At 52.9% G+C, this 25,262-nt stretch overlaps 1 protein-coding gene across 1 annotated transcript in view; it reads right to left on the bottom strand.

The window, feature by feature from the left end:
* Nucleotides 1–17,589: 17,589 nt before the first annotated feature.
* MVD (mevalonate diphosphate decarboxylase) overlaps nt 17,590–25,262 on the bottom strand; it is a 45,914-nt gene continuing 38,241 nt past the window's right edge. The window contains exons 5-10 of the mRNA XM_066582479.1: nt 25,060–25,259; nt 24,906–24,980; nt 24,225–24,443; nt 20,415–20,530; nt 19,621–19,729; nt 17,590–17,873 (exon numbers count right to left, since the gene is read on the bottom strand). Coding sequence (XP_066438576.1) covers nt 17,763–17,873; nt 19,621–19,729; nt 20,415–20,530; nt 24,225–24,443; nt 24,906–24,980; nt 25,060–25,259 — 830 coding nt within the window. The 3' untranslated portion in view covers nt 17,590–17,762. The remainder of the gene's footprint in view (nt 17,874–19,620; nt 19,730–20,414; nt 20,531–24,224; nt 24,444–24,905; nt 24,981–25,059; nt 25,260–25,262) is intronic.

Raw genomic sequence — 25,262 nt, 5'->3', positions numbered from 1 at the left:
ATACAGAGTACAACCTCCCCGCACTGCCCACCACCCATAATTCAGAGTACAACCTCCCCGCACTACCCAACCCACCCATAATACAGAGTACAACCTCCCCGAACTGCCCACTCCATCCATAATACACAGTACAACCTCCCCGAACTGCCCACTCCATCCATAATAGAGTACAACCTCCCCGAACTGCCCCACCACCCATAATACAGAGTACAACCTCCCCGAACTGCCCCACCGCCCATAATACAGAGTACAACCTCCCCGAACTGCCCACTCCATCCATAATAGAGTACAACCTCCCCGAACTGGCCCACCACCCATAATACAGAGTACAACCTCCCTGCACTGCCCGCCCCACCCATAATACAGAGTACAACCTCCCCCAACTGCCCCACCACACTATATAAAGTACAACCTCCCTGCACTGCCCACCACCGATAATACAGAGTACAACCTCCCCGAACTGCCCCACCACCCATAATACAGAGTACAACCTCCCGCACTGCCCCACCACCCATAATACAGAGTACAACCTCCCTGCACTGCCCCACCACCCATAATACAGAGTACAACCTCCCTGCACTGCCCCACCACCCATAATACAGAGCACAACCTCCCTGCACTGCCCACCACCCATAATACAGAGCACAACCTCCCCGCACTGCCCCACCACCCATAATACAGAGCACAACCTCCCGGCACTGCCCCACCACCCATAATACAGAGTACAACCTCCCCGCACTGCCCCACCACCCATAATACAGAGTACAACCTCCCCCAACTGCCCCACCACATTATATAAAGTACAACCTCCCTGCACTGCCCACCACCCATAATACAGAGTACAACCTCCCTGCACTGCCCCACCACCCATAATACAGAGTACAACCTCCCTGCACTGCCCACCACCCATAATACAGAGTACAACCTCCCCGCACTACCCAACCCACCCATAATACAGAGTACAACCTCCCCGCACTGCCCCACCACCCATAATACAGAGTACAACTTCCCCGCACTGCCCACTCCACCCATAATACAGAGTACAACCTCCCCACACTGCCCACTCCACCCATAATACAGAGTACAACCTCCCCGCACTGCCCGCCCCACCCATAATACAGACTACAACCTCCCCCAACTGCCCCACCACACTATATAAAGTACAACCTCCCTGCACTGCCGAACACCCATAATATAGAGTACAACCTCCCCGCACTACCCACCACCCATAATACAGAGTACAACCTCCCCGCACTACCCACCATCCATAATACAGAGTACAACCTCCCCGCACTACCCAACCCACCCATAATACAGAGTACAACATCCCCGCACTACCCAACCCACCCATAATACAGAGTACAACCTCCCCGCACTGCCCACCACCCATAATACAGAGTACAACCTCCCCGCAGTGCCCCACCACCCATAATACAGAGTACAACCTCCCCGCAGTGCCCCACCACCCATAATAGAGTGCAACCTCCCCGCACTGCCCCACCACCCATAATACAGAGTACAACCTCCCAGGACTGCCCCACCACCCATAATACAGAGTACAACCTCCCTGCACTGCCCACCACCCATAATACAGAGCACAACCTCCTCGCACTGCCCCACCACCCATAATACAGAGTACAACCTCCCCGCACTGCCCCACCACCCATAATACAGAGTACAACCTCCCCGCACTGCCCCACCACCCATAATACAGAGTATAACCTCCCCGCACTGCCCCACCACCCATAATACAGAGCACAACCTCCCCGCATTGCCCCACCACCCATAATACAGAGTACAACCTCCCCGAACTGCCCACTCCATCCATAATACAGAGTACAACCTCCCCGCACTGCCCACCACCTATAATACAGAGTACAACCTCCCGGCACTGCCCCACCACCCATAATACAGAGCACAACCTCCCCGCAGTGCCCCACCACCCATAATACAGAGCACAACCTCCCCGCATTGCCCCACCACCCATAATACAGAGTACAACCTCCCCGAACTGCCCCACCACCCATAATACAGAGCACAACCTCCCCGCACTGCCCCAACACACTATATACAGTACAACCTCCCCGCACTGCCCACCACCCATAATACAGAGTAGAACCTCCCCGCACTGCCCCACCACCCATAAAACAGAGTACAACCTCCCGGCACTGCCCCACCACCCATAATACAGAGTACAACCTCCCAGCACAGCCCACCACCCATAATACAGAGTACAACCTCCCTGCACTGCCCACCACCCATAATACAGAGTACAACCTCCCTGCACTGCCCACCACCCATAATACAGAGCACAACCTCCCCACACTGCCCCACCACACTATATAAAGTACAACCTCCCTGCACTGCCCCACCACCCATAATACAGAGTACAACCTCCCTGCACTGCCCACTCCACCCATCATACGGAGTACAACCTCCCCGCACTGCCCCACCACCCATAATACAGAGTACAACCTCCCTGCACTGCCCCAACACCCATAATACAGAGTACAACCTCCCCGCACTGCCCACCACCCATCATACAGAGCACAACCTCCCCGCAGTGCCCCACCACCCATAATACAGAGTACTACCTCCTCGCACTGCCCCACCACCCATAATACAGAGTACAACCTCCCCGCACTGCCCACCACCCATAATACAGAGCACAACCTCCCCGCACTGCCCCACCACCCATCATACAGAGTACAACCTCCCCGCACTGCCCCACCACCCATCATACAGAGTACAACCTCCCCGCACTGCCCCACCACCCATAATACAGAGTACAACCTCCCCGCACTGCCCACCACCCATCATACAGAGCACAACCTCCCCGCAGTGCCCCACCACCCATAATACAGAGTACAACCTCCCCGCACTGCCCCACCACCCATCATACAGAGTACAACCTCCCCGCACTGCCCCACCACCCATCATACAGAGCACAACCTCCCCGCAGTGCCCCACCACCCATAATACAGAGTACAACCTCCCCGCACTGCCCACCACCCATCATACAGAGCACAACCTCCCCGCAGTGCCCCACCACCCACAATACAGAGTACAACCTCCCTGCACTGCCCACTCCACCCATCATACAGAGTACAACCTCCCCGCCCAGCCCCAACACACTATATACAGTACAACCTCCCCGCACTGCCCCACCACCCATAATACAGAGTACAACCTCCCCGCACTGCCCCACCACCCATCATACAGAGTACAACCTCCCGCAACTGCCCCACCACCCATAATACAGAGTACAACCTCCCCGCACTACCCAACCCACCCATAATACAGAGTACAACCTCCCCGCACTGCCCCACCACCCATAATACAGAGTACAACCTCCCTGCACTGCCCCACCACCCATAATACAGAGTACAACTTCCCCGCACTGCCCACTCCATCCATAATACAGAGTACAACCTCCCCACACTGCCCGCCCCACCCATAATACAGACTACAACCTCCCCCAACTGCCCCACCACACTATATAAAGTACAACCTCCCTGCACTGCCGAACACCCATAATATAGAGTACAACCTCCCCGCACTACCCACCACCCATAATACAGAGTACAACCTCCCCGCACTACCCACCATCCATAATACAGAGTACAACCTCCCCGCACTACCCAACCCACCCATAATACAGAGTACAACATCCCCGCACTACCCACCATCCATAATACAGAGTACAACCTCCCCGCACTACCCAACCCACCCATAATACAGAGTACAACCTCCCCGCACTGCCCACCACCCATAATACAGAGTACAACCTCCCCGCAGTGCCCCACCACCCATAATAGAGTGCAACCTCCCCGCACTGCCCCACCACCCATAATACAGAGTACAACCTCCCGGGACTGCCCCACCACCCATAATACAGAGTACAACCTCCCTGCACTGCCCACCACCCATAATACAGAGCACAACCTCCTCGCACTGCCCCACCACCCATAATACAGAGTACAACCTCCCCGCACTGCCCCACCACCCATAATACAGAGTACAACCTCCCCGCACTGCCCCACCACCCATAATACAGAGTATAACCTCCCCGCAGTGCCCCACCACCCATAATACAGAGCACAACCTCCCCGCATTGCCCCACCACCCATAATACAGAGTACAACCTCCCCGAACTGCCCCACCACCCATAATACAGAGCACAACCTCCCCGCACTGCCCCAACACACTATATACAGTACAACCTCCCCGCACTGCCCACCACCCATAATACAGAGTAGAACCTCCCCGCACTGCCCCACCACCCATAATACAGAGTACAACCTCCCGGCACTGCCCCACCACCCATAATACAGAGTACAACCTCCCAGCACAGCCCACCACCCATAATACAGAGTACAACCTCCCTGCACTGCCCACCACCCATAATACAGAGTACAACCTCCCTGCACTGCCCCACCACCCATAATACAGAGCACAACCTCCCCGCACTGCCCACCACCCATCATACAGAGTACAACCTCCCTGCACTGCCCCACCACCCATAATACAGAGTACAACCTCCTCGCACTGCCCCACCACCCATCATACAGAGTACAACCTCCCTGCACTGCCCCACCACCCATAATACAGAGTACAACCTCCTCGCACTGCCCCACCACCCATAATACAGAGTACAACCTCCCCACACTGCCCCACCACACTATATAAAGTACAACCTCCCTGCACTGCCCCACCACCCATAATACAGAGTACAACCTCCCTGCACTGCCCCACCACCCATAATACAGAGCACAACCTCCCCGCACTGCCCACCACCCATCATACAGAGTACAACCTCCCTGCACTGCCCCACCACCCATAATACAGAGTACAACCTCCTCGCACTGCCCCACCACCCATAATACAGAGCACAACCTCCCCCAACTTCCCCACCACACTATATAAAGTACAACCTCCCTGCACTGCCCAACACCCATAATATAGAGTACAACCTCCCTGCACTACCCACCACCCATAATACAGAGTACAACCTCCCCGCACTACCCACCACCCATAATACAGAGTACAACCTCCCCACACTGCCCCACCACCCATAATACAGAGTACAACCTCCACGCACTGCCCACCACCCATGATACAGAGTACAACCTCCCCGCACTACCCACCATCCATAATACAGAGTACAACCTCCCCGCACTGCCCACCACCCATGATACAGAGTACAACCTCCCCGCACTACCCAACCCACCCATAATACAGAGTACAACCTCCCCGCACTGCCCACCATCCATAATACAGAGCACAACCTCCCTGCAGTGCCCCACCACCCATAATACAGAGTACAACCTCCCCGCACTGCCCCACCACCCATAATACAGAGTAGAACCTCCCCGCACTGCCCACCACCCATAATACAGAGTACAACCTCCCGGCACAGCCCACCACCCATAATACAGAGTAAAACCTCCCTGCACTGCCCACCACCCATAATACAGAGTACAACCTCCCCGAACTGCCCACTCCATCCATAATACAGAGTACAACCTCCCCGCACTGCCCACCACCTATAATACAGAGTACAACCTCCCGGCACTGCCCCACCACCCATAATACAGAGCACAACCTCCCCGCAGTGCCCCACCACCCATAATAGAGTACAACCTCCCCGCACTGCCCCACCACCCATAATACAGAGTAGAACCTCCCCGCACTGCCCCACCACCCATAATACAGAGTACAACCTCCCTGCACTGCCCACCACCCATAATACAGAGCACAACCTCCCCACACTGCCCCACCACACTATATAAAGTACAACCTCCCGGCACTGCCCCACCAACCATAATACATAGTACAACCTCCCTGCACAGCCCACCACCCATAATACAGAGTACAACCTCCCTGCACAGCCCACCACCCATAATACAGAGTACAACCTCCCTGCACTGCCCCACCACCCATAATACAGAGTACAACCTCCCCGCACTGCCCCACCACCCATAATACAGAGTACAACCTCCCCGCACTGCCCCACCACCCATAATGCAGAGTATAACCACCCCGCACTGCCCCACCACCCATAATACAGAGTACAACCTCCCCGCACTACCCACCACCCATAATACAGAGTACAACCTCCCCGCACTACCCACCACCCATAATACAGAGTACAACCTCCCCGCACTGCCCCACCACCCATAATACAGAGTACAACCTCGCCGCACTGCCCACTCCATCCATAATACAGAGTACAACCTCCCTGCACTGCCCGCCCCACCCACAATACAGAGTACAACCTCCCCGCACAACCCTACCCACCCATAATACAGAGTACAACCTCCCCGCACTGCCCACCACCCATAATACTGAGTACAACCTCCCCGCACTGCCCACCACCCATAATACAGAGTACAACCTCCCCGCACTGCCCCACCACCCATAATACAGAGTACAACCTCCCCGCACTGCCCACCACCCATAATACAGAGCACAACCTCCCCGCACTGCCCCACCACCCATAATACAGAGTACAACCTCCCCGCACTACCCAACCCACCCATAATACAGAGTACAACCTCCCGCACTGCCCCACCACCCATAATACAGAGCACAACCTCCCCGCACTGCCCCACCACCCATAATACAGAGTACAACCTCCCCGCACTACCCAACCCACCCATAATACAGAGTACAACCTCCCCGCACTGCCCCACCACCCATAATACAGAGTACAACCTCCCCGCACTGCCCCACCACCCATAATACAGAGTACAACCTCCCCGCACAGCCCCACCACCCATAATACAGAGTACAACCTCCCCGCATTGCCCCACCACCCATAATACAGAGTACAACCTCCCCGCACTGCCCCACCACCCATAATACAGAGTACAACCTCCCCGCACAGCCCCACCACCCATAATACAGAGTACAACCTCCCCGCACTGCCCCACCACCCATAATACAGAGTACAACCTCCCCGCACTACCCACCACCCATAATACAGAGTACAACCTCCCCGAACTGCCCCACCACCCATAATACAGAGTACAACCTCCCTGCACTACCCAACCCACCCATAATACAGAGTACAACCTCCCCGCACTGCCCCACCACCCATAATACAGAGTACAACCTCCCCGCACTGCCCCACCACCCATAATACAGAGTACAACCTCCCCGCAGAGCCCCACCACCCATAATACAGAGTACAACCTCCCCGCATTGCCCCACCACCCATAATACAGAGTACAACCTCCCCGCACTGCCCCACCACCCATAATACAGAGTACAACCTCCCCGCACAGCCCCACCACCCATAATACAGAGTACAACCTCCCCGCACTGCCCCACCACCCATAATACAGAGTACAACCTCCCCGCACTGCCCCACCACCCATAATACAGAGTACAACCTCCCTGCACAGCCCCACCACCCATAATACACAGTACAACCTCCCTGCACTGTCCACCACCCATAATACAGAGTACAACCTCCCCGAACTGCCCCACCACCCATAATACAGAGTACAACCTCCCCGAACTGCCCCACCACCCATAATACAGAGTACAACCTCCCCGCACTGCCCACCACCCATAATACAGAGTACAACCTCCCCGCACTGCCCACCACCCATAATACAGAGTACAACCTCCCCGCACTGCCCACCACCCATAATACAGAGTACAACCTCCCTGCACTGCCCACCACCCATAATACAGAGTACAACCTCCCTGCACTGCCCACCACCCATAATACAGAGTACAACCTCCCTGCACAGCCCACCACCCATAATACAGAGTACAACCTCCTCGCACTGCCCCACCACCCATAATACAGAGTACAACCTCCTCGCACTGCCCACCACCCATAATACAGAGTACAACCTCCCCGCACTGCCCACCACCCATAATACAGAGTACAACCTCCCCGAACTGCCCCACCACCCATAATACAGAGTACAACCTCCCCGCACTGCCCACCACCCATAATACAGAGTACAACCTCCCCGCACTGCCCACCACCCATAATACAGAGTACAACCTCCCCACACTGCCCCACCACACTATATACAGACAACCTCCCTGCACTGCCCACCACCCATAATACAGAGTACAACCTCCCTGCACTGCCCACCACCCATAATACAGAGCACAACCTCCCCACACTGCCCCACCACACTATATAAAGTACAACCTCCCCGCACTGCCCACCACCCATAATACAGAGTACAACCTCCCTGCACTGCCCACCACCCATAATACAGAGTACAACCTCCCTGCACAGCCCACCACCCATAATACAGAGCACAACCTCCCCGCACTGCCCACCACCCATAATACAGAGTACAACCTCCCTGCACTGCCCCACCACCCATAATACAGAGTACAACCTCCTCGCTCTGCCCCACCACCCATAATACAGAGCACAACCTCCCCGCACTGCCCACCACCCATAATACAGAGCACAACCTCCCCGCACTGCCCACCACCCATAATACAGAGTACAACCTCCCCGCACTGCCCCACCACCCATAATACAGAGCACAACCTCCCTGCACAGCCCACCACCCATAATACAGAGTACAACCTCCCCGCACTGCCCACTACCCATAATACAGAGTACAACCTCCCCGCACTACCCACCACCCATAATACAGAGTACAACCTCCCCGTACTACCCACCATCCATAATACAGAGTACAACCTCCCCGCACTACCCAACCCACCCATAATACAGAGTACAACATCCCCGCACTGCCCCACCACCCATAATACAGAGTACAACCTCCCGGCACTGCCCCACCACCCATAATACAGAGTACAACCTCCCAGCACAGCCCACCACCCATAATACAGAGTACAACCTCCCTGCACTGCCCACCACCCATAATACAGAGCACAACCTCCCCACACTGCCCCACCACACTATATAAAGTACAACCTCCCTGCACTGCCCACCACCCATAATACAGAGTACAACCTCCCTGCACAGCCCACCACCCATAATACAGAGTACAACCTCCCTGCACTGCCCCACCACCCATAATACAGAGTACAACCTCCTCGCACTGCCCCACCACCCATAATACAGAGCACAACCTCCCCGCACTGCCCACCACCCATAATACAGACTACAACCTCCCCCAACTGCCCCACCACACTATATAAAGTACAACCTCCCTGCACTGCCCACCACCCATAATACAGAGTACAACCTCCCTGCACTACCCACCACCCATAATACAGAGTACAACCTCCCCGCACTACCCACCACCCATAATACAGAGTACAACCTCCCCACACTGCCCCACCACCCATAATACAGAGTACAACCTCCCCGCACTGCCCACCACCCATGATACAGAGTACAACCTCCCCGCACTACCCACCATCCATAATACAGAGTACAACCTCCCCGCACTGCCCCACCACCCATGATACAGAGTACAACCTCCCCGCACTACCCAACCCACCCATAATACAGAGTACAACCTCCCCGCACTGCCCACCATCCATAATACAGAGCACAAACTCCCCGCAGTGCCCCACCACCCATAATACAGAGTACAACCTCCCCGCACTGCCCCACCACCCATAATACAGAGTAGAACCTCCCTGCACTGCCCACCACCCATAATACAGAGTACAACCTCCCGACACTGCCCCACCACCCATAATACAGAGTACAACCTCCCTGCACAGCCCACCACCCATAATACAGAGTAAAACCTCCCTGCACTGCCCACCACCCATAATACAGAGTACAACCTCCCGGCACTGCCCCACCACCCATAATACAGAGTACAACCTCCCTGCACAGCCCACCACCCATAATACAGAGTAAAACCTCCCTGCACTGCCCACCACCCATAATACAGAGTACAACCTCCCCGAACTGCCCACTCCATCCATAATACAGAGTACAACCTCCCCGCACTGCCCACCACCTATAATACAGAGCACAACCTCCCCGCAGTGCCCCACCACCCATAATGCAGAGTACAACGTCCTCACACTGCCCCACCACCCATAATAGAGTACAACCTCCCCGCACTGCCCCACCACCCATAATACAGAGTAGAACCTCCCCGCACTGCCCCACCACCCATAATACAGAGTACAACCTCCCGGCACTGCCCCACCACCCATAATACAGAGTACAACCTCCCTGCACAGCCCACCACCCATAATACAGAGTACAACCTCCCTGCACTGCCCACCACCCATAATACAGAGCACAACCTCCCCACACTGCCCCACCACACTATATAAAGTACAACCTCCCGGCACTGCCCCACCACCCATAATACATAGTACAACCTCCCTGCACAGCCCACCACCCATAATACAGAGTACAACCTCCCTGCACTGCCCCACCACCCATAATACAGAGTACAACCTCCCCGCACTGCCCCACCACCCATAATACAGAGTATAACCACCCCGCACTGCCCCACCACCCATAATACAGAGTACAACCTCCCCACACTACCCACCACCCATAATACAGAGTACAACCTCACCGCACTGCCCCACCACCCATAATACAGAGTACAACCTCCCCGCACTGCCCGGCCCACCCATAATACAGAGTACAACCTCCCCGCACTGCCCACCACCCATAATACAGAGTACAACCTCCCCGCACTGCCCACCACCCATAATACAGAGTACAACCTCCCCGCACTGCCCCACCACCCATAATACAGAGCACAACCTCCCCGCACTGCCCCACCACCCATAATACAGAGTACAACCTCCCCGCACTACCCAACCCACCCATAATACAGAGTACAACCTCCCCGCACAGCCCCACCACCCATAATACAGAGTACAACCTCCCCGCACTGCCCCACCACCCATAATACAGAGTACAACCTCCCCGCACTGCCCCACCACCCATAATACAGAGTACAACCTCCCCGCACAGCCCCACCACCCATAATACAGAGTACAACCTCCCCGCACTGCCCCACCACCCATAATACAGAGTACAACCTCCCCGCACTGCCCCACCACCCATAATACAGAGTACAACCTCACCGCACTGCCCCACCACCCATAATACAGAGTACAACCTCCCCGCACTGCCCACCACCCATAATACAGAGTACAACCTCCCTGCACAGCCCCACCACCCATAATACACAGTACAACCTCCCTGCACTGTCCACCACCCATAATACAGAGTACAACCTCCCTGCACTGCCCCACCACCCATAATACAGAGTACAACCTCCCCGAACTGCCCCACCACCCATAATACAGAGTACAACCTCCCCGCACTGCCCACCACCCATAATACAGAGTACAACCTCCCCGCACTGCCCACCACCCATAATACAGAGTACAACCTCCCCGCACTGCCCACCACCCATAATACAGAGTACAACCTCCCTGCACTGCCCACCACCCATAATACAGAGTACAACCTCCCTGCACTGCCCACCACCCATAATACAGAGTACAATCTCCCTGCACAGCCCACCACCCATAATACAGAGTACAACCTCCCTGCACTGCCCACCACCCATAATACAGAGTACAACCTCCCTGCACTGCCCACCACCCATAATACAGAGTACAACCTCCCTGCACTGCCCACCACCCATAATACAGAGCACAACCTCCCGCACTGCCCCACCACCCATAATACAGAGTACAACCTCCTCGCACTGCCCCAACACACTATATACAGTACAACCTCCCTGCACTGCCCCACCACCCATAATACAGAGTACAACCTCCTCGCACTGCCCCACCACCCATAATACAGAGTACAACCTCCCCGCACTGCCCACCACCCATAATACAGAGCACAACCTCCCCGCACTGCCCACCACCCATAATACAGAGTACAACCTCCTCGCACTGCCCCAACACACTATATACAGTACAACCTCCCTGCACTGCCCACCACCCATAATACAGAGTACAACCTCCCTGCACTGCCCACCACCCATAATACAGAGCACAACCTCCCTGCACTGCCCCACCACCCATAATACAGAGTACAACCTCCTCGCACTGCCCCAACACACTATATACAGTACAACCTCCCTGCACTGCCCCACCACCCATAATACAGAGTACAACCTCCTCGCACTGCCCCACCACCCATAATACAGAGTACAACCTCCCCGCACTGCCCACCACCCATAATACAGAGTACAACCTCCCCGCACTGCCCACCACCCATAATACAGAGCACAACCTCCCCGCACTGCCCCACCACCCATAATACAGAGTACAACCTCCCCGCACTGCCCCACCACCCATAATACAGAGCACAACCTCCCCGCACTGCCCACCACCCATAATACAGAGTACAACCTCCCCGCACTGCCCCACCACCCATAATACAGAGTACAACCTCCCCGCACTGCCCCACCACCCACAATACAGAGCACAACCTCCCTGCACTGCCCCACCACCCATAATACAGAGTACAACCTCCTCGCACTGCCCCACCACCCATAATACAGAGTACAACCTCCTCGCACTGCCCCACCACCCATAATACAGAGTACAACCTCCCCGCACTGCCCAACACACTATATACAGCACAACCTCCCTGCACTGCCCACCACCCATAATACAGAGCACAACCTCCCCGCACTGCCCACCACCCATAATACAGAGCACAACCTCCCCGCACTGCCCACCACCCATAATACAGAGCACAACCTCCCCGCACTGCCCCACCACCCATAATACAGAGCACAACCTCCCTGCACAGCCCACCACCCATAATACAGAGTACAACCTCCCCGCACTGCCCCACCACCCATAATACAGAGCACAACCTCCCTGCACAGCCCACCACCCATAATACAGAGTACAACCTCCCCGCACTGCCCCACCACCCATAATACAGAGTACAACCTCCCCGCACAGCCCACTACCCATAATACAGAGTACAACCTCCCCGCACTACCCACCATCCATAATACAGAGTACAACCTCCCCGCACTACCCACCATCCATAATACAGAGTACAACCTCCCCGCACTGCCCCACCACCCATAATACAGAGCACAACCTCCCCGCACTGCCCCACCACCCATAATACAGAGTACAACCTCCCCGCACTGCCCACTACCCATAATACAGAGTACAACCTCCCCGCACGGCCCACCACCCATAATACAGAGTACAACCTCCCTGCACTGCCCACCACCCATAATACAGAGTACAACCTCCTCGCACTGCCCCACCACCCTTAATACAGAGTACAACCTCCCTGCACAGCCCACCACCCATAATACAGAGTACAACCTCCCCGCACTGCCCCACCAGCCATAATACAGAGTAAAACCTCCCCGCATTGCCCCACCACCCATAATACAGAGTACAACCTCCCCGCATTGCCCCACCACCCATAATACAGAGTACAACCTCCCCGAACTGCCCCAACACACTATATACAGTACAACCTCCCTGCTGCAGCAAGTCCATAGGGTGCTCTTACATGGGATAACTGGACGTTCACACAGAAGCGATAGCTGCTCAATGTATGGAGGCAGAGTTTGCGGTTCTTCTGGCCATCTGCCTTCTTTCACTGTGAACAGGCAGTAATTCATAGATGAGCGGCTCCTGTTTACACTGAGCCAGAAGTCGCTCATTAGTTGCGTTCGTTTCGGTGTTACACGTATGACATCAGTCAAAATCACTTTTTCGGCTGATAGTCATCACATGTACAAGTATTATTTCAGTAATGTAATTTTTAATTAAGCCTGAAACAGGTGACAACAGGGAACAATAGACCGTATTCACCTGTCCTATAGTCTGCCCCTTTGCAGCCTACAATGGCTGATGAACCATGCAGCATATAGAGATGGTGGAGTTAAGGTGCGTTTACATGGAGCGCTTATTATTAGGGGAAAAGCCGCTGATCGTTCAGGGTAAACGCGGCTAATGGAAGAATGATCAACGAGGATTTGTTGTTTGCTAATCGTTCATTTTATGCAAGCATGAGGATCATCGTTCGCTCGTTTACTAATCGCTCGCTTTAAATATCCACCGTTCAGCCGCTCTCATTAACCGCATACAGAGTGAACAAGTTATCAGTCTGTATAAATGAGCCGCACGAGCGAATGCGGACATCAGTCGATGCAGCCAGAGGATATAGGCGCAGCTAGGAAGACAACATATCACACTGCTAGTTGGATTGGGTACGCTTTAATATACTAGAGCGACCCGATGTCGCTGTTTCAGAAGTGCTGGTTGTGAACTTCTAAATCTGCTCGGTTAGGCGATTATTTAGAGGGTCACTTTGTATTTGGAGCAGATATCTAATATAAAAAGCCTACAGGTCTCTCTCTATTTGTCTGTCTATCTTTCGCTTACTTTCATTCTCTTTTTGTCCCTGTCTGTCTGTCCCTCTCTATCGCTCTCTTTCTGTCTATCACTTTCTCTGGGTCTCTCTATCACTCTTTCCGTCTTTGTTTTTATTGCTCTCCTTCTCCGTGTCCCCTCTGTCTTTCTATTGCACTCTCGTTCTGTCTATCGCTCTCATTCTGTATGTGTATAGCTTGCTCTGTTTCCCTGTCTCTAGCTCTTTGTTTCTCTATGCTCTCTCTCTGTCTTTCGCTCTGTCTGTTTCGCTCTATTGTTCTCTCTTTTTGTCTGTCTCTCTGTCTGTCTGTCCCTCTGTCTTTCTATTGCTCTCTTGTTCTGTCCATCACTCTGATTCTGTTCGTCTCTCTATTGTTCACCTGTCTCTCTATCGTTGTCTCTTTCTGTGTCTTTTTATTGCTCTCTCGTTCTGTCTATTGCTCGCTCTGTTTCTCTATTACTCTCTCTCTACACTCTGTTTCTCTCTATCATTCTCTCTTTGTCTTTCTATTGCTCTCTGTGTTTGTCTCTCTATCGCACTCTCTCTCTGTTTCTCTATCACTATCTGTCTCTATCATTCTCTTTTTCTGTCTTTCTATTGCTCTCTCATTCTGTACGTCTATCGCTCACTCTGTCTTCTTCTCTCTGTTTCTCTACGCTCTGTCTTTCGCTATTTCTCTTTGTCTTTCTATTGCTCTCTCGTTCTGTCTATCACTCTCTGTCGTCTCTTTCTGTCTGTTTTTATTGCTTTAATTCTGTCTATTGCTCCCTCTCTGTTTCTGTCCCTCTATGCTCTCTTTGTTTCTCTGTTGCTCTCACTATCGGTCGCTGTCTGTTTCTCTGTCTCTTTATCGCTCTCTGTTTATCGCTATCTCTCTATCGTTCTCTTTGTCTTTCTATTGCTCTCTATCGGTTCTCTGTCTCTTTATTTTCTCTTTGTCTGCCTTTCTATTGCTCTCTTGTTCTGTCTATCGCTCTCGTTCTGTACGTCTACCGCTCTGTCTTTCTATTGCTCCCTCGTTCTGTCTGTCTCTCTCATTCTGTCTCGATATTGTTCTGGCTCTCTTTCATTCTCGGTCTCTGTCTGTCCGTCCCTCTCTGTCTTTCTATTGTTCTTTTGTTCTGTCCGTCTATTGATCACTCTCTCTCCGTCTATGGCTCTCGTTCTGTCCGTGCATCGCTCTTCTGTCTGTCTCTCAATTGCTATCTCTATCTCTCTGTTTGTCTATCGCTCTCTGTTTCTCTATCTCTCTGTATGTTTCTCTATTGCTCTCTGTCTCTCTATCACTATGTGTCTCTATTAGGGATGAGCTAGTATACTCGCTAAGGCACTAGTCGATCGAGTAATGTGCCTTAGACGAGTATCTCCCTGCTCGTCCCTAAAGATTCGGGGGGGCGCCGCAGCTGACAGGTGAGTTGCGGCGGGGAGCAGGGGAGAGCGGGCGGGAGAGAGAGATCTCCCCTCCGTTCCTCCCCGCAGCTCCCCGCCCTGCGGCGGCCCCCGAATCTTCAGGGACGAGCGGGGAGATACTCGGCTAAGGCACATTACTCGAGCGAGTAGTGCCTTAGCGAGTATACTCGCTCATCCCTAATCTCTATCACTGTCTATTGCTCTCTTTGTCTGTCTCACTATCTCTTTATCGTTTCCTCTGTATTTCTATCGCTCTCACTGTCTCTCTATCGATCTCTCTCTGTCTCACTATCGATCTCTCTCTTTTTCTCACTATCGCTCTCTCTCTGTCTCACTATCGCTCTCATTGTCTCTATCGATCTCTCTCTGTCTCACTATCGCTCTCTCTCTGGATCGCCGTCTCTCCCTCTGTCTATTTCGCGCTCTCTATCATTGTCTCTGTCGCCCTTTCTCTCACTATTTCTATTGGTCTCTCTGTTTCTATCGCCCTTTCTCTCACGGTCTCTCTCTCTCTATCACTTTCTCTCTCTCTCTTTCGCTCTTGGTTGGGCAGTGTATGGTACAGCTTAGCAATGCTTCACACACTGAAGCACAGCAGCGCCGCCCATAGACGTAACACTGTAACTTCCAACCCACCTGACAGTCCCTGAATGTGATGATGTTCCGGCAGCGGTGAGCGTGTGTCTCATCTAATGACACCAACATCATCCACCAAAGTTCTAGCATATTAGATATGGTCAGCATTGTCCAGGAGAGCCAAATAGGAGTCTGACAGCACACGACTAACACAAGGGGCAACAAACTATCAGTTATAGTGGCTGATACAATATTAAACCAGATGAGAGATGTAACAATTATCAATCATTCCCAAACACCGCTCCTCCGGGGTCCTCTGGGGTCATCAGGTCTTCTGGGGTCATCAGGTCCTCCGGGGTCATTGGGTCCGACCCCCTGCTCAGTGCAGGATCACTAAATCATCCCAGACAGATGTCTGTCCGGCCTCTGTAGACTTCCATTGTAGGAGAACTCCCCACCTCCCGTGGCAACCTGTTCCACTCATTGATCCCCCTCACTGTCTAATATCTAATCTGTGTCTCCTCCTTTCGGTTTTATCCCATTGCTTCTAGTCTTTCCTTGTACAGATGAGAATAGGGCTGATCCCTCTGCACTGTGACAGCCCTTCAGATATTTGTAGACAGCACCCCTCTCTGAAAGCAGCATAAGGTAGTAACCGATTATGCCGATATGTCTGCTGTGTGTATCTGTGAAGTAGTTCGGGAGAAGCTTGGATTGGAAGTAGTCCTGGAGGGTGGGTGGGGCTAGCTGCAGTTTATGAATATGCAGAACTACTTCCTGTAGTGCTGTGTACTAGCTATAATCCAATCCAAGCTTCTCCCCAAGTACTGCACAGATACACACAGACATATCCCCACAATTAGTGTGCCGGTCACTACCTTAGGGCTCATTCACACGGGAACACACGCGCATAAAAAAAAGCTCTTAGAAGCAATGGTTTCCAATTAAATGCCTTCATTTGACCATCCCCATAGGAAACCATTGGTTCTAATAGCTGCAGGTTCTTTAGCTGTGTAGGTCCCCGTGTGGATGCGCCCTTCTGCTGCGCTCAGAGAAGGCTGCAAGAGTATCCCTTTAATAAGAATGGTTGATTGTCCCGTTTGGTTTAGGATTTTATCAACCTCCTTCTTACATTCTAACTGATAGTCGGTGACAGGCGCTCTAAGTGCAGGATAGGGACCTGCTGATCTGCGGCCGGCCGGATGTACAATCAGGTAGATATCCAACAAATCCCCTCATCCCCTCCAACTTAGAGGAGCAAAAAGAAAAAAATTCATAAATGAGTGTTTTTGTTTTATTTTCCCATTAAATTGAGAATCAGGGATACAAAATGACTGTTACGTCAGAAAGTCAGATGTGCGGTTTGGCTTTAGCGACTTTGGGGTCTTCCTGCCCCTTTGAGGAATTTGCTGTCTTGATATAAAATGCTGAAAAGTCACATTAGGAAATCTGATTAAGAGAATGCCTCTTGAGATCCTGTAACTTCAGGTGTCGTCTTGGGAAGGCCATCAGGTCCCAATAGATCCAGGGAGGGATCTTGTGATTCCACGGGGCCCGGGCCCGGCTGCAAGGCAAAATGACGAACAGTCAGGAAAATCTGTGCATTGTGGACACGACAAAAAGCTAATGTCTGGCGCCAGCTGTTAATAGGAGCGGAGGTTTGAGTTCTGTCATATGTTCTGCTCTAATCACATCCCCTTCTGCCCCTTGGGTCCTTCAGCAGTGGGAGGAGGTGTCCAGCAGGGGGCATGTAGCAGCAAGTAGACTATGTGGTCCCCAACCTTTTTGGCACCAGGGACCGGCTTCAAGCAAGACCATTTTTACAAGGCCCGGCAGGGTGGGGTGGGACATAGGCGGGGCTTTGGTTATATGGGGCGGGGTTATGAAGGGGGTTGGAGTTTAGTGCATACTTATTTAATTATGACATTTAGAATGTCCTGGCAGTACCACATAGGGCAGCATATAACTTATCTCCCCCCCAGCACACACATAGGGCAGCAAAAATGTATCTCCCCCCCAGCACACACATAGGGCAGCATATCATTTATCTCCCCCCCCCCCCCCCCAATTATAGGCAGCCCCCACCCCTCAGCAATAACCAGCCCCCTCCACAGTAATTAGCAGCCCCCCCAGTAGTAAGCAGCCTCCCCCCAGTAATAGGCAGCCCCCCCGCCCCCATCAATAGGCAGCTCCCCCCCCCCAGTAATGGGCAGCTCCCCCCCCCCAGTAATGGGCAGCCCCCCTCCCCAGTAATAGGCAGCCCCCCTCCCCAGTAATAGGCAGCCCCCCTCCCCAGTAATAGGCAGCCCCCCTCTCCAGTAATAGGCAGCCCCCCTCTCCAGTAATAGGCAGCCCCCCTCTCCAGTAATAGGCAGCCCCCCTCTCCAGTAATAGGCAGCCCCCCTCTCCAGTAATAGGCAGCCCCCCTCCCCAGTAATAGGCAGCCCCCCTCCCCAGTAATAGGCAGCCCCCCTCCCCAGTAATAGGCAGCCCCCCTCTCCAGTAATAGGCAGCCCCCCTCCCCAGTAATAGGCAGCCCCCCTCCCCAGTAATAGGCAGCCCCCCTCCCCAGTAATAGGCAGCCCCCCTCCCCAGTAATAGGCAGCCCCCCTCTCCAGTAATAGGCAGCCCCCCTCCCCAGTAATAGGCAGCCCCCCTCCCCAGTAATAGGCAGCCCCCCTCCCCAGTAATAGGCAGCCCCCCTCCCCAGTAATAGGCAGCCCCCTCCCCAGTAATAGGCAGCCCCCTCCCCAGTAATAGGCAGCCCCCCTCCCCAGTAATAGGCAGCCCCCCTCCCCAGTAATAGGCAGCCCACCACCCCAGTAATAGGCAGCCCACCACCCCAGTAATAGGCAGCCACCACCACTCAGAAATAAACAGCACCCCCTGGTAATAAGCACCCCCCCCAACCCATATACTTACCTCCTCCTTCCTGTCAGCGTCGCTCCCTCTCTGCTCGCCCTGAGCCCGGCGCACACTGTAGTCAGTGTGTAGCCCGAAACGCTTCCTCTCTGAGTCTTCTCCTGCGGAACTGATGAGCAGGGGACTTGGGGAGGAGGATCCAGGCTGCACACTGACGTCAGTGTGTGCTGGGGATCAGTGGTAACAGCGCGATTACCAGCGGCACCCCCACTGGCAATCGCTTCAGTGGTAAGCGGCGTCGGCACACTGCGGGCCACATAATACGAGGCAGCGGGCCTTGTGTTTAGAACAAAAATTCCCGGCGGTGCTGCAGACCGGCGCTAAACACCTAATGGCCCGGCCCTGGTCCGCGGACCTCACTATGGAATATGAGAGCTGACCGCCGGTACCTGTGTGACGATGACATAGCGCACACCTCCGCGGCACACATCGGGCTCCACTGCAGCCAAGAGTCCCTGAGGCAGAGGAGCCGACTGGATCGGTAGCCCCTTGAGATACCTGTAGAGCAACATAGAAGCAGATTACTAATCACCTGCAGGCTGATGGAAATGCAAAAAGAAAAAAAATGTACAAAATTCAGGAAGGTTGTCACCACTGCACATCTGCTTTATCGCACAAGGATACAGTAGGTAGGTGCCTAGGAGAATAAAGCCCAGACACTCAGGACATGAAGACACGGAGGGGTGGACACCATTTAATGCCCAATAAGGCAGGATGGCCCCCTCGGCCAGTGAAGCCACAAATGGGCTCGCAACAAAGTCCAATTTCATGAAGAGGAGAGGTTGAGATTTAGGCCGGGCTCACGGGGGCATAAGAGCATTATGTAAATATGCAGTGTGCTTGCGTGTATCTGCGGGCTCCAGTGCATGGTGCGTTTACGCAAAGAAGAAAAAAAAAAAACATACAAAAATCACAATGATTTGTGCATATATGCAGGTCTTCTGCATTTACGCAAGCCAGTGATTTTAATGGGCTCTTGTGGTGCAGAAAAAAATTCTGCACATGTGAATAAACCCTCTGAAACCTCTGGGCTCTATTCACTGTGTATTATGCGTGCAAATGTGTGTGATATGCTGCGTAAATACGCCTGTGTGACGAAGCCCTAAATAAGGCTGTGCGGGTTTGAGGCGACCCTTCTGCACCCACTGGAACGATGGGAGGAAACCTGCTGGATGGAACTTACGGGTCTCCGTTAGACTCCGGAGGGAAGAAACGCTTCACAACCTCCACAAACTCATTGACCGTTGGCTCCAGCGTGAAGATGACGGCATTTGGACCCGCATCGAAGCTGTAGGCCACCTGCATGAGAAGCGATACGTGTTAAGACAAAAGCCACCATCATCCGTGCGGCCTGCAAGAACCGTCCTCGCAGGCAGCACCCCTCATGTCTCCAAGCTGCACGGACGGCGGACGTTTGGTTTTTAATTTGTATCGCAGAAAGGGAAATATAAAAACGAACGATCGCTGAGAACGGCCGGATACTTACTGACACGGGAGGGCAGATATGTGCACCCCTCAGCAGGCGGCCTAATGAGGGAGCCAGTTACACCTGCGGGAGGACACGATGAGACGGCCGGATACTTACTGACATGGGTGGGTAGATATCTGCACCCCCTCAACAGGCAGCCTAATGAGGGGGCTAGTTACACCCGCGGAGAACACGATGAGACGGCCGGTTACTTACTGACACGGGAGGGCAGATATCTGCACCCCTCAGCAGGCGGCCTAATGAGGGAGCCAGTTACACCTGCGGAGGACACGATGAGACGGCCGGATACTTACTGACACGGGAGGGCAGATATCTGCACCCCTCAGCAGGCGGCCTAATGAGGGAGCCAGTTACACCTGCGGAGGACACAATGAGACGGCCACTCACACAGCCTCCTACATAGAGGCGGCGGCCGCTTGGTGGATACTTCTGCACAGAGCAGATACAAAGTGTCAGGTCATTCTGCCTGCGGAGGTGGTGCACATATCTGCCCTCCTGTATCAGTAAGTAATTTGTCCTTTAAAGCATTTATAAAAGGTAACAGCGCAGTGCGGGGATCAGTAATGTCACCATATCCTGCAATATCCTAGCCCAAGGCAAATACATACAAGTCGGCAGAAGGTGCAACTAATACACAAAACGCTCTTATCCCGCCCCCCCCCCCCCCCCATTAAATCAATCAAGGGGTGTTCAAGGCATCAGATATGCAGATTTAAAGGGAACCTGTGAGGTCCGTAATGGTGCCCGGGCTGCAGGCACTACAGTATAATGACAGATTTCACTGGTCTGCTACTTCTACCAATCGCTCCAGTAGATTTTTGCAACCGCAGGAATAAGTCCCTGTCATTGATAAAGGGTCATTGGAGTCGTATGTTGACATTCCCCCTGTAAGAGGGGTTTATGGATTTCTGCTCCTGTTGCCATTATTCAGCTCTGGTGGGTGAGGTTGGTCCTTCTTCCTTAGTTGCTGCCAGTTGGTGTCTGGATGTTTGTCTTAGTATGGTTCCTGCCATCAGTTGTTCCCACCTAGTAGCGACATTTCCTGTGGCTAGCCGGGGTCAGTATAATTGGCCTAGGTTCAGGACGTGGGGTCGTCCTTGTTGGGACGTTCGCCCCCTTTAGGCAGGGGTGTAACTAAAGGCTCAGGGCCTGGAAGCAAAAGTTCATCTCCTGAATATTTTCCAGCAGGATAATGCTTGGCCGTGCACACAAAGGGGCCACAGGAGCCCCCACAACATTGTCACACTGCCGTGCCTGGTCATCAAATTTATCACCATGTGGGACGCCAACCTCTACAGCCTACAAGTTTACACAATCTAGTGACTCAATTATAGCAAAGGTGGAGCGGTATGCTGCAGGATAGTATACAGTACCTGTATACCTCCGTGCCCATCCGTATCACATTATGTATCCAAGCCAGAGGTGGTACAACAGGGTACTAGAGCCTCCATGCCCACCAGTATTAATAGTGACCCCTATATTGTCCCCAGTAGTAATAGTAACTGCTATTATAGCCCCAGTAATAATAGTGACCCCTATTGTGGCCCCAGTAGAAAAAGTGACCCCCACGGTGGCCTCAGTAGTAGTGTCCCCATATTGGCCCCAGTAGTAATAGAGACCCCCATAGTGGCCTCAGTAGTAATAGTGACTCCCCCCCCCCCCCCCCCACAGTGGCCTCAGTAACAATAGAGACCCCCACGATGGCCTCAGTAGTAATAGAGACTCCCACAGTTACGTGAATAACAATAGTGACCCCCACAGTGGCCCTAGTAACAATAGTGAACCAACAGTACCCCAGTAATAATAATAACCCCCTCAGTAGCCCCAGTAGTAATATTAATCCCTTCAGTAGCCCCAGTAGTAATAGCCCCACCCAACCCATATACTTACCTCCTCCTCTTCTCGGCGCTGATCCCAGGTGCACACTGACAGCAGTTTGCGCGCCTGGAACGTTTCCTTCCTGCTCCTCTCCTGCGGAACTAAGGAGAAGAGGATCCAGGGAAGGAGGATCCCGGGTGCATACTGACATCAGAGTGTGTACCCAGGATCAGCACGGCTGAGGGATTACCGGCAGGAGAACTGCGGCACCCCGGCCGGTAATCTGATTAGGTCGGGGGCTCAGAGCCCCTGGTAATCACTCACCTCTGGGCCTCCTCAGCGCAGTGGCCTGGACACCATTGTGACCCTGGCAACCCCTAGCAGTACGCCAATGGGCAGGGGTATTTTTCTGCCTTTGGCTGGTAGGGCTAGATTCCCTATTTATGTTGGGTGGTGGTTTTAGTGCTTTTGAGGGATTTTCTGGAGTTTTTGTCCCGTGTGAACACTGTCTTGTGTCCGGTCTGGGCATGGTGCGTAAACTCTCAGCACAGACGTAACACATTCATAGCTCGCCCTTGCTGTTGATTGGCAGGTCTTCTTATGCACAGTAATACAGAGACCAGTCAGTCTGTGTCAGGAGGGGGTGAGCAGTCAATATACGAATATTATGGTGCTCTACCAGACTCATTTCAGAGTTTTCTCCTCCCCCGCCCATCTCCATTCACTGTAAGTAGCAGTCGGTCAGTACTGACCGGCGTGTCGTTCGGTTTTTAAGCATGCTTAAAACTAAACAACTGGACGACTCTTGGATGTTGGATAAAAAGAAGAGAAAAACCTGAGAAGACTCAGACCTCAAGGTTGGATTTCAGAACGGCAGATTTTAATGGACTGAGAAAGAGGAAGAATCCAATGGCCGGATGTTCTTAAGGACAGAAATGTCCAAGAAGGTTGGGCAATATTGTGAAATGAGATTCTCAAAGCACAATTGTTAACAATCCCTTAGGCCAGTTTCACATGGACGAGCGCGATATCAGGCCATGAAACTTGGCCCGATATTGCGCTCACCAAAGTGCGAGGTACCCGCGGATGCGAGGCCTCCCATGACTTCAATACAGTTGTGATCCTCCGGCACGGCTTTCAGAAGTGTCCGAGAATTGTCAAGTGTCTCCCATTGTTTTCAATAGGAAACCTCGCATTGCATCCGGCGAGTGGTTCAGCAATTACCTCTGCTGTTTCCTGTAGTATCCCAGGATGTAATTTATCTGGACCTTGAGACTTAGGTTCATGTAAGTTAGCTAAGTGTTCCCTCACCACATCTCTGCTTACAGATAGCCGGCATTCTCTTATTCCCCCAATAGCACAGGGAAGATCAGCTGATGTTACATCTACTTTGAGGGAAAACAGATACAAAATAGTTCAGCCTTCTCCACATCATTCTTAACCAATTCACCATTTGGACTTTTCAAATTCTAGATTTGAATGTTGCATCCTGTCCTGATTGCTGCTTTTCAGACCCATTTCATGAGCTGCAGCCAATCTCTTAATAGGAGGGTAACAAATAATAAGGGTATTTGGCATCAGTCATTTTCGAGGCCATGAGCTCTACAATAAAGACCAAGGAGCTAGGATCAATATCCCAGTCAATGGCTACAGCCCACAGGCTTGTTACCTCATCTACTCGCTCACCTTGGTCCGCCCGTAGTAGGCATTGTACCGGTGAACAAGGCCGATTACTCTCTGGGAAACCTGGTTTAGGTAAAATATTGGGGGGTAGGTGTCCAGGCACGTAGCGTGGAACTGGTTGCTGTCTTTCATGGTCAGTTGTCCAAAGGCTTCAAAGTCCTTCTTCTTTATGGCTTCAATCATCTCGTTCATTCGTCCCGGCACCACCGATTCAGCCCGGAGCTGTGGCAATATGATAGATACAGCAAGTTAGAAGATGAGGTAGTATGTCCCAGGATGTCTGCTCTGCCGCTACTGAGCACTACGGTCACTGGAGCCACGAACCCTGCAGCTCAGGGATTATATTAGTGCTGATATCACATATATGAGGTCTCTGCAGGTTAGAGCAGTACTGGAGCGTTATAAGAGGAGCAGCTGATATCACATATAGGATGTCTCTGGGGGTTATTTCCATCAGCCTCATAAACTGAATGGAGCGGTGGCCATGTACTAACGCTCCATTCATTAGCATCGCTTGGGGTGCGCCATTCCCATGGGGTTCCCTAGCAATGATAAATTCATCCCGTGTGCTGCAGATAGGCGATAAAGGTTTTCGGTGACTTTACAAAACCCTTTATAATACCTCCAGCATAGCCCTGGCATTGAGCATCCTGACCACCGGGGAGGGGGTGGGGGAACACTTACCTTGAGCAAGGGGCTGGTCTGTACACTTGTCTGCATGCCCGCCGTACTGCTAACATGCTTCTTCTCTGCACTGGCCTGAAATATTCCACATACAGTCACTACGGTGGTCCATTACCATTCTGAGCACCAGTCAGGTGACCATCGCCATACGTACCACCAAGATGAGGATCCGCAGTTCTGGCCAGTGGGTTTCGGGTTCCACCAGCTCAGCCAAGCTGTCCTTACCATCTTCTCTCTCGCCCATGACCCACTGAACGAATCCTCCGTACATGCTCCTGCAGGCACTGCCAGATCCCTGGCGGGCAATGCCCGATAGTTCGCCCTCTACGCCATAGAGCTTTGCCAGGGTGAACACTG

Source organism: Eleutherodactylus coqui, chromosome 11, assembly GCF_035609145.1.
Source record: "Eleutherodactylus coqui strain aEleCoq1 chromosome 11, aEleCoq1.hap1, whole genome shotgun sequence".
In the NCBI taxonomy this organism is placed as follows: Eukaryota; Metazoa; Chordata; class Amphibia; order Anura; family Eleutherodactylidae; genus Eleutherodactylus; species Eleutherodactylus coqui.
Note: the sequence above shows the minus strand (reverse complement) of the source record. Positions and strands in the feature narration are given on the sequence as shown.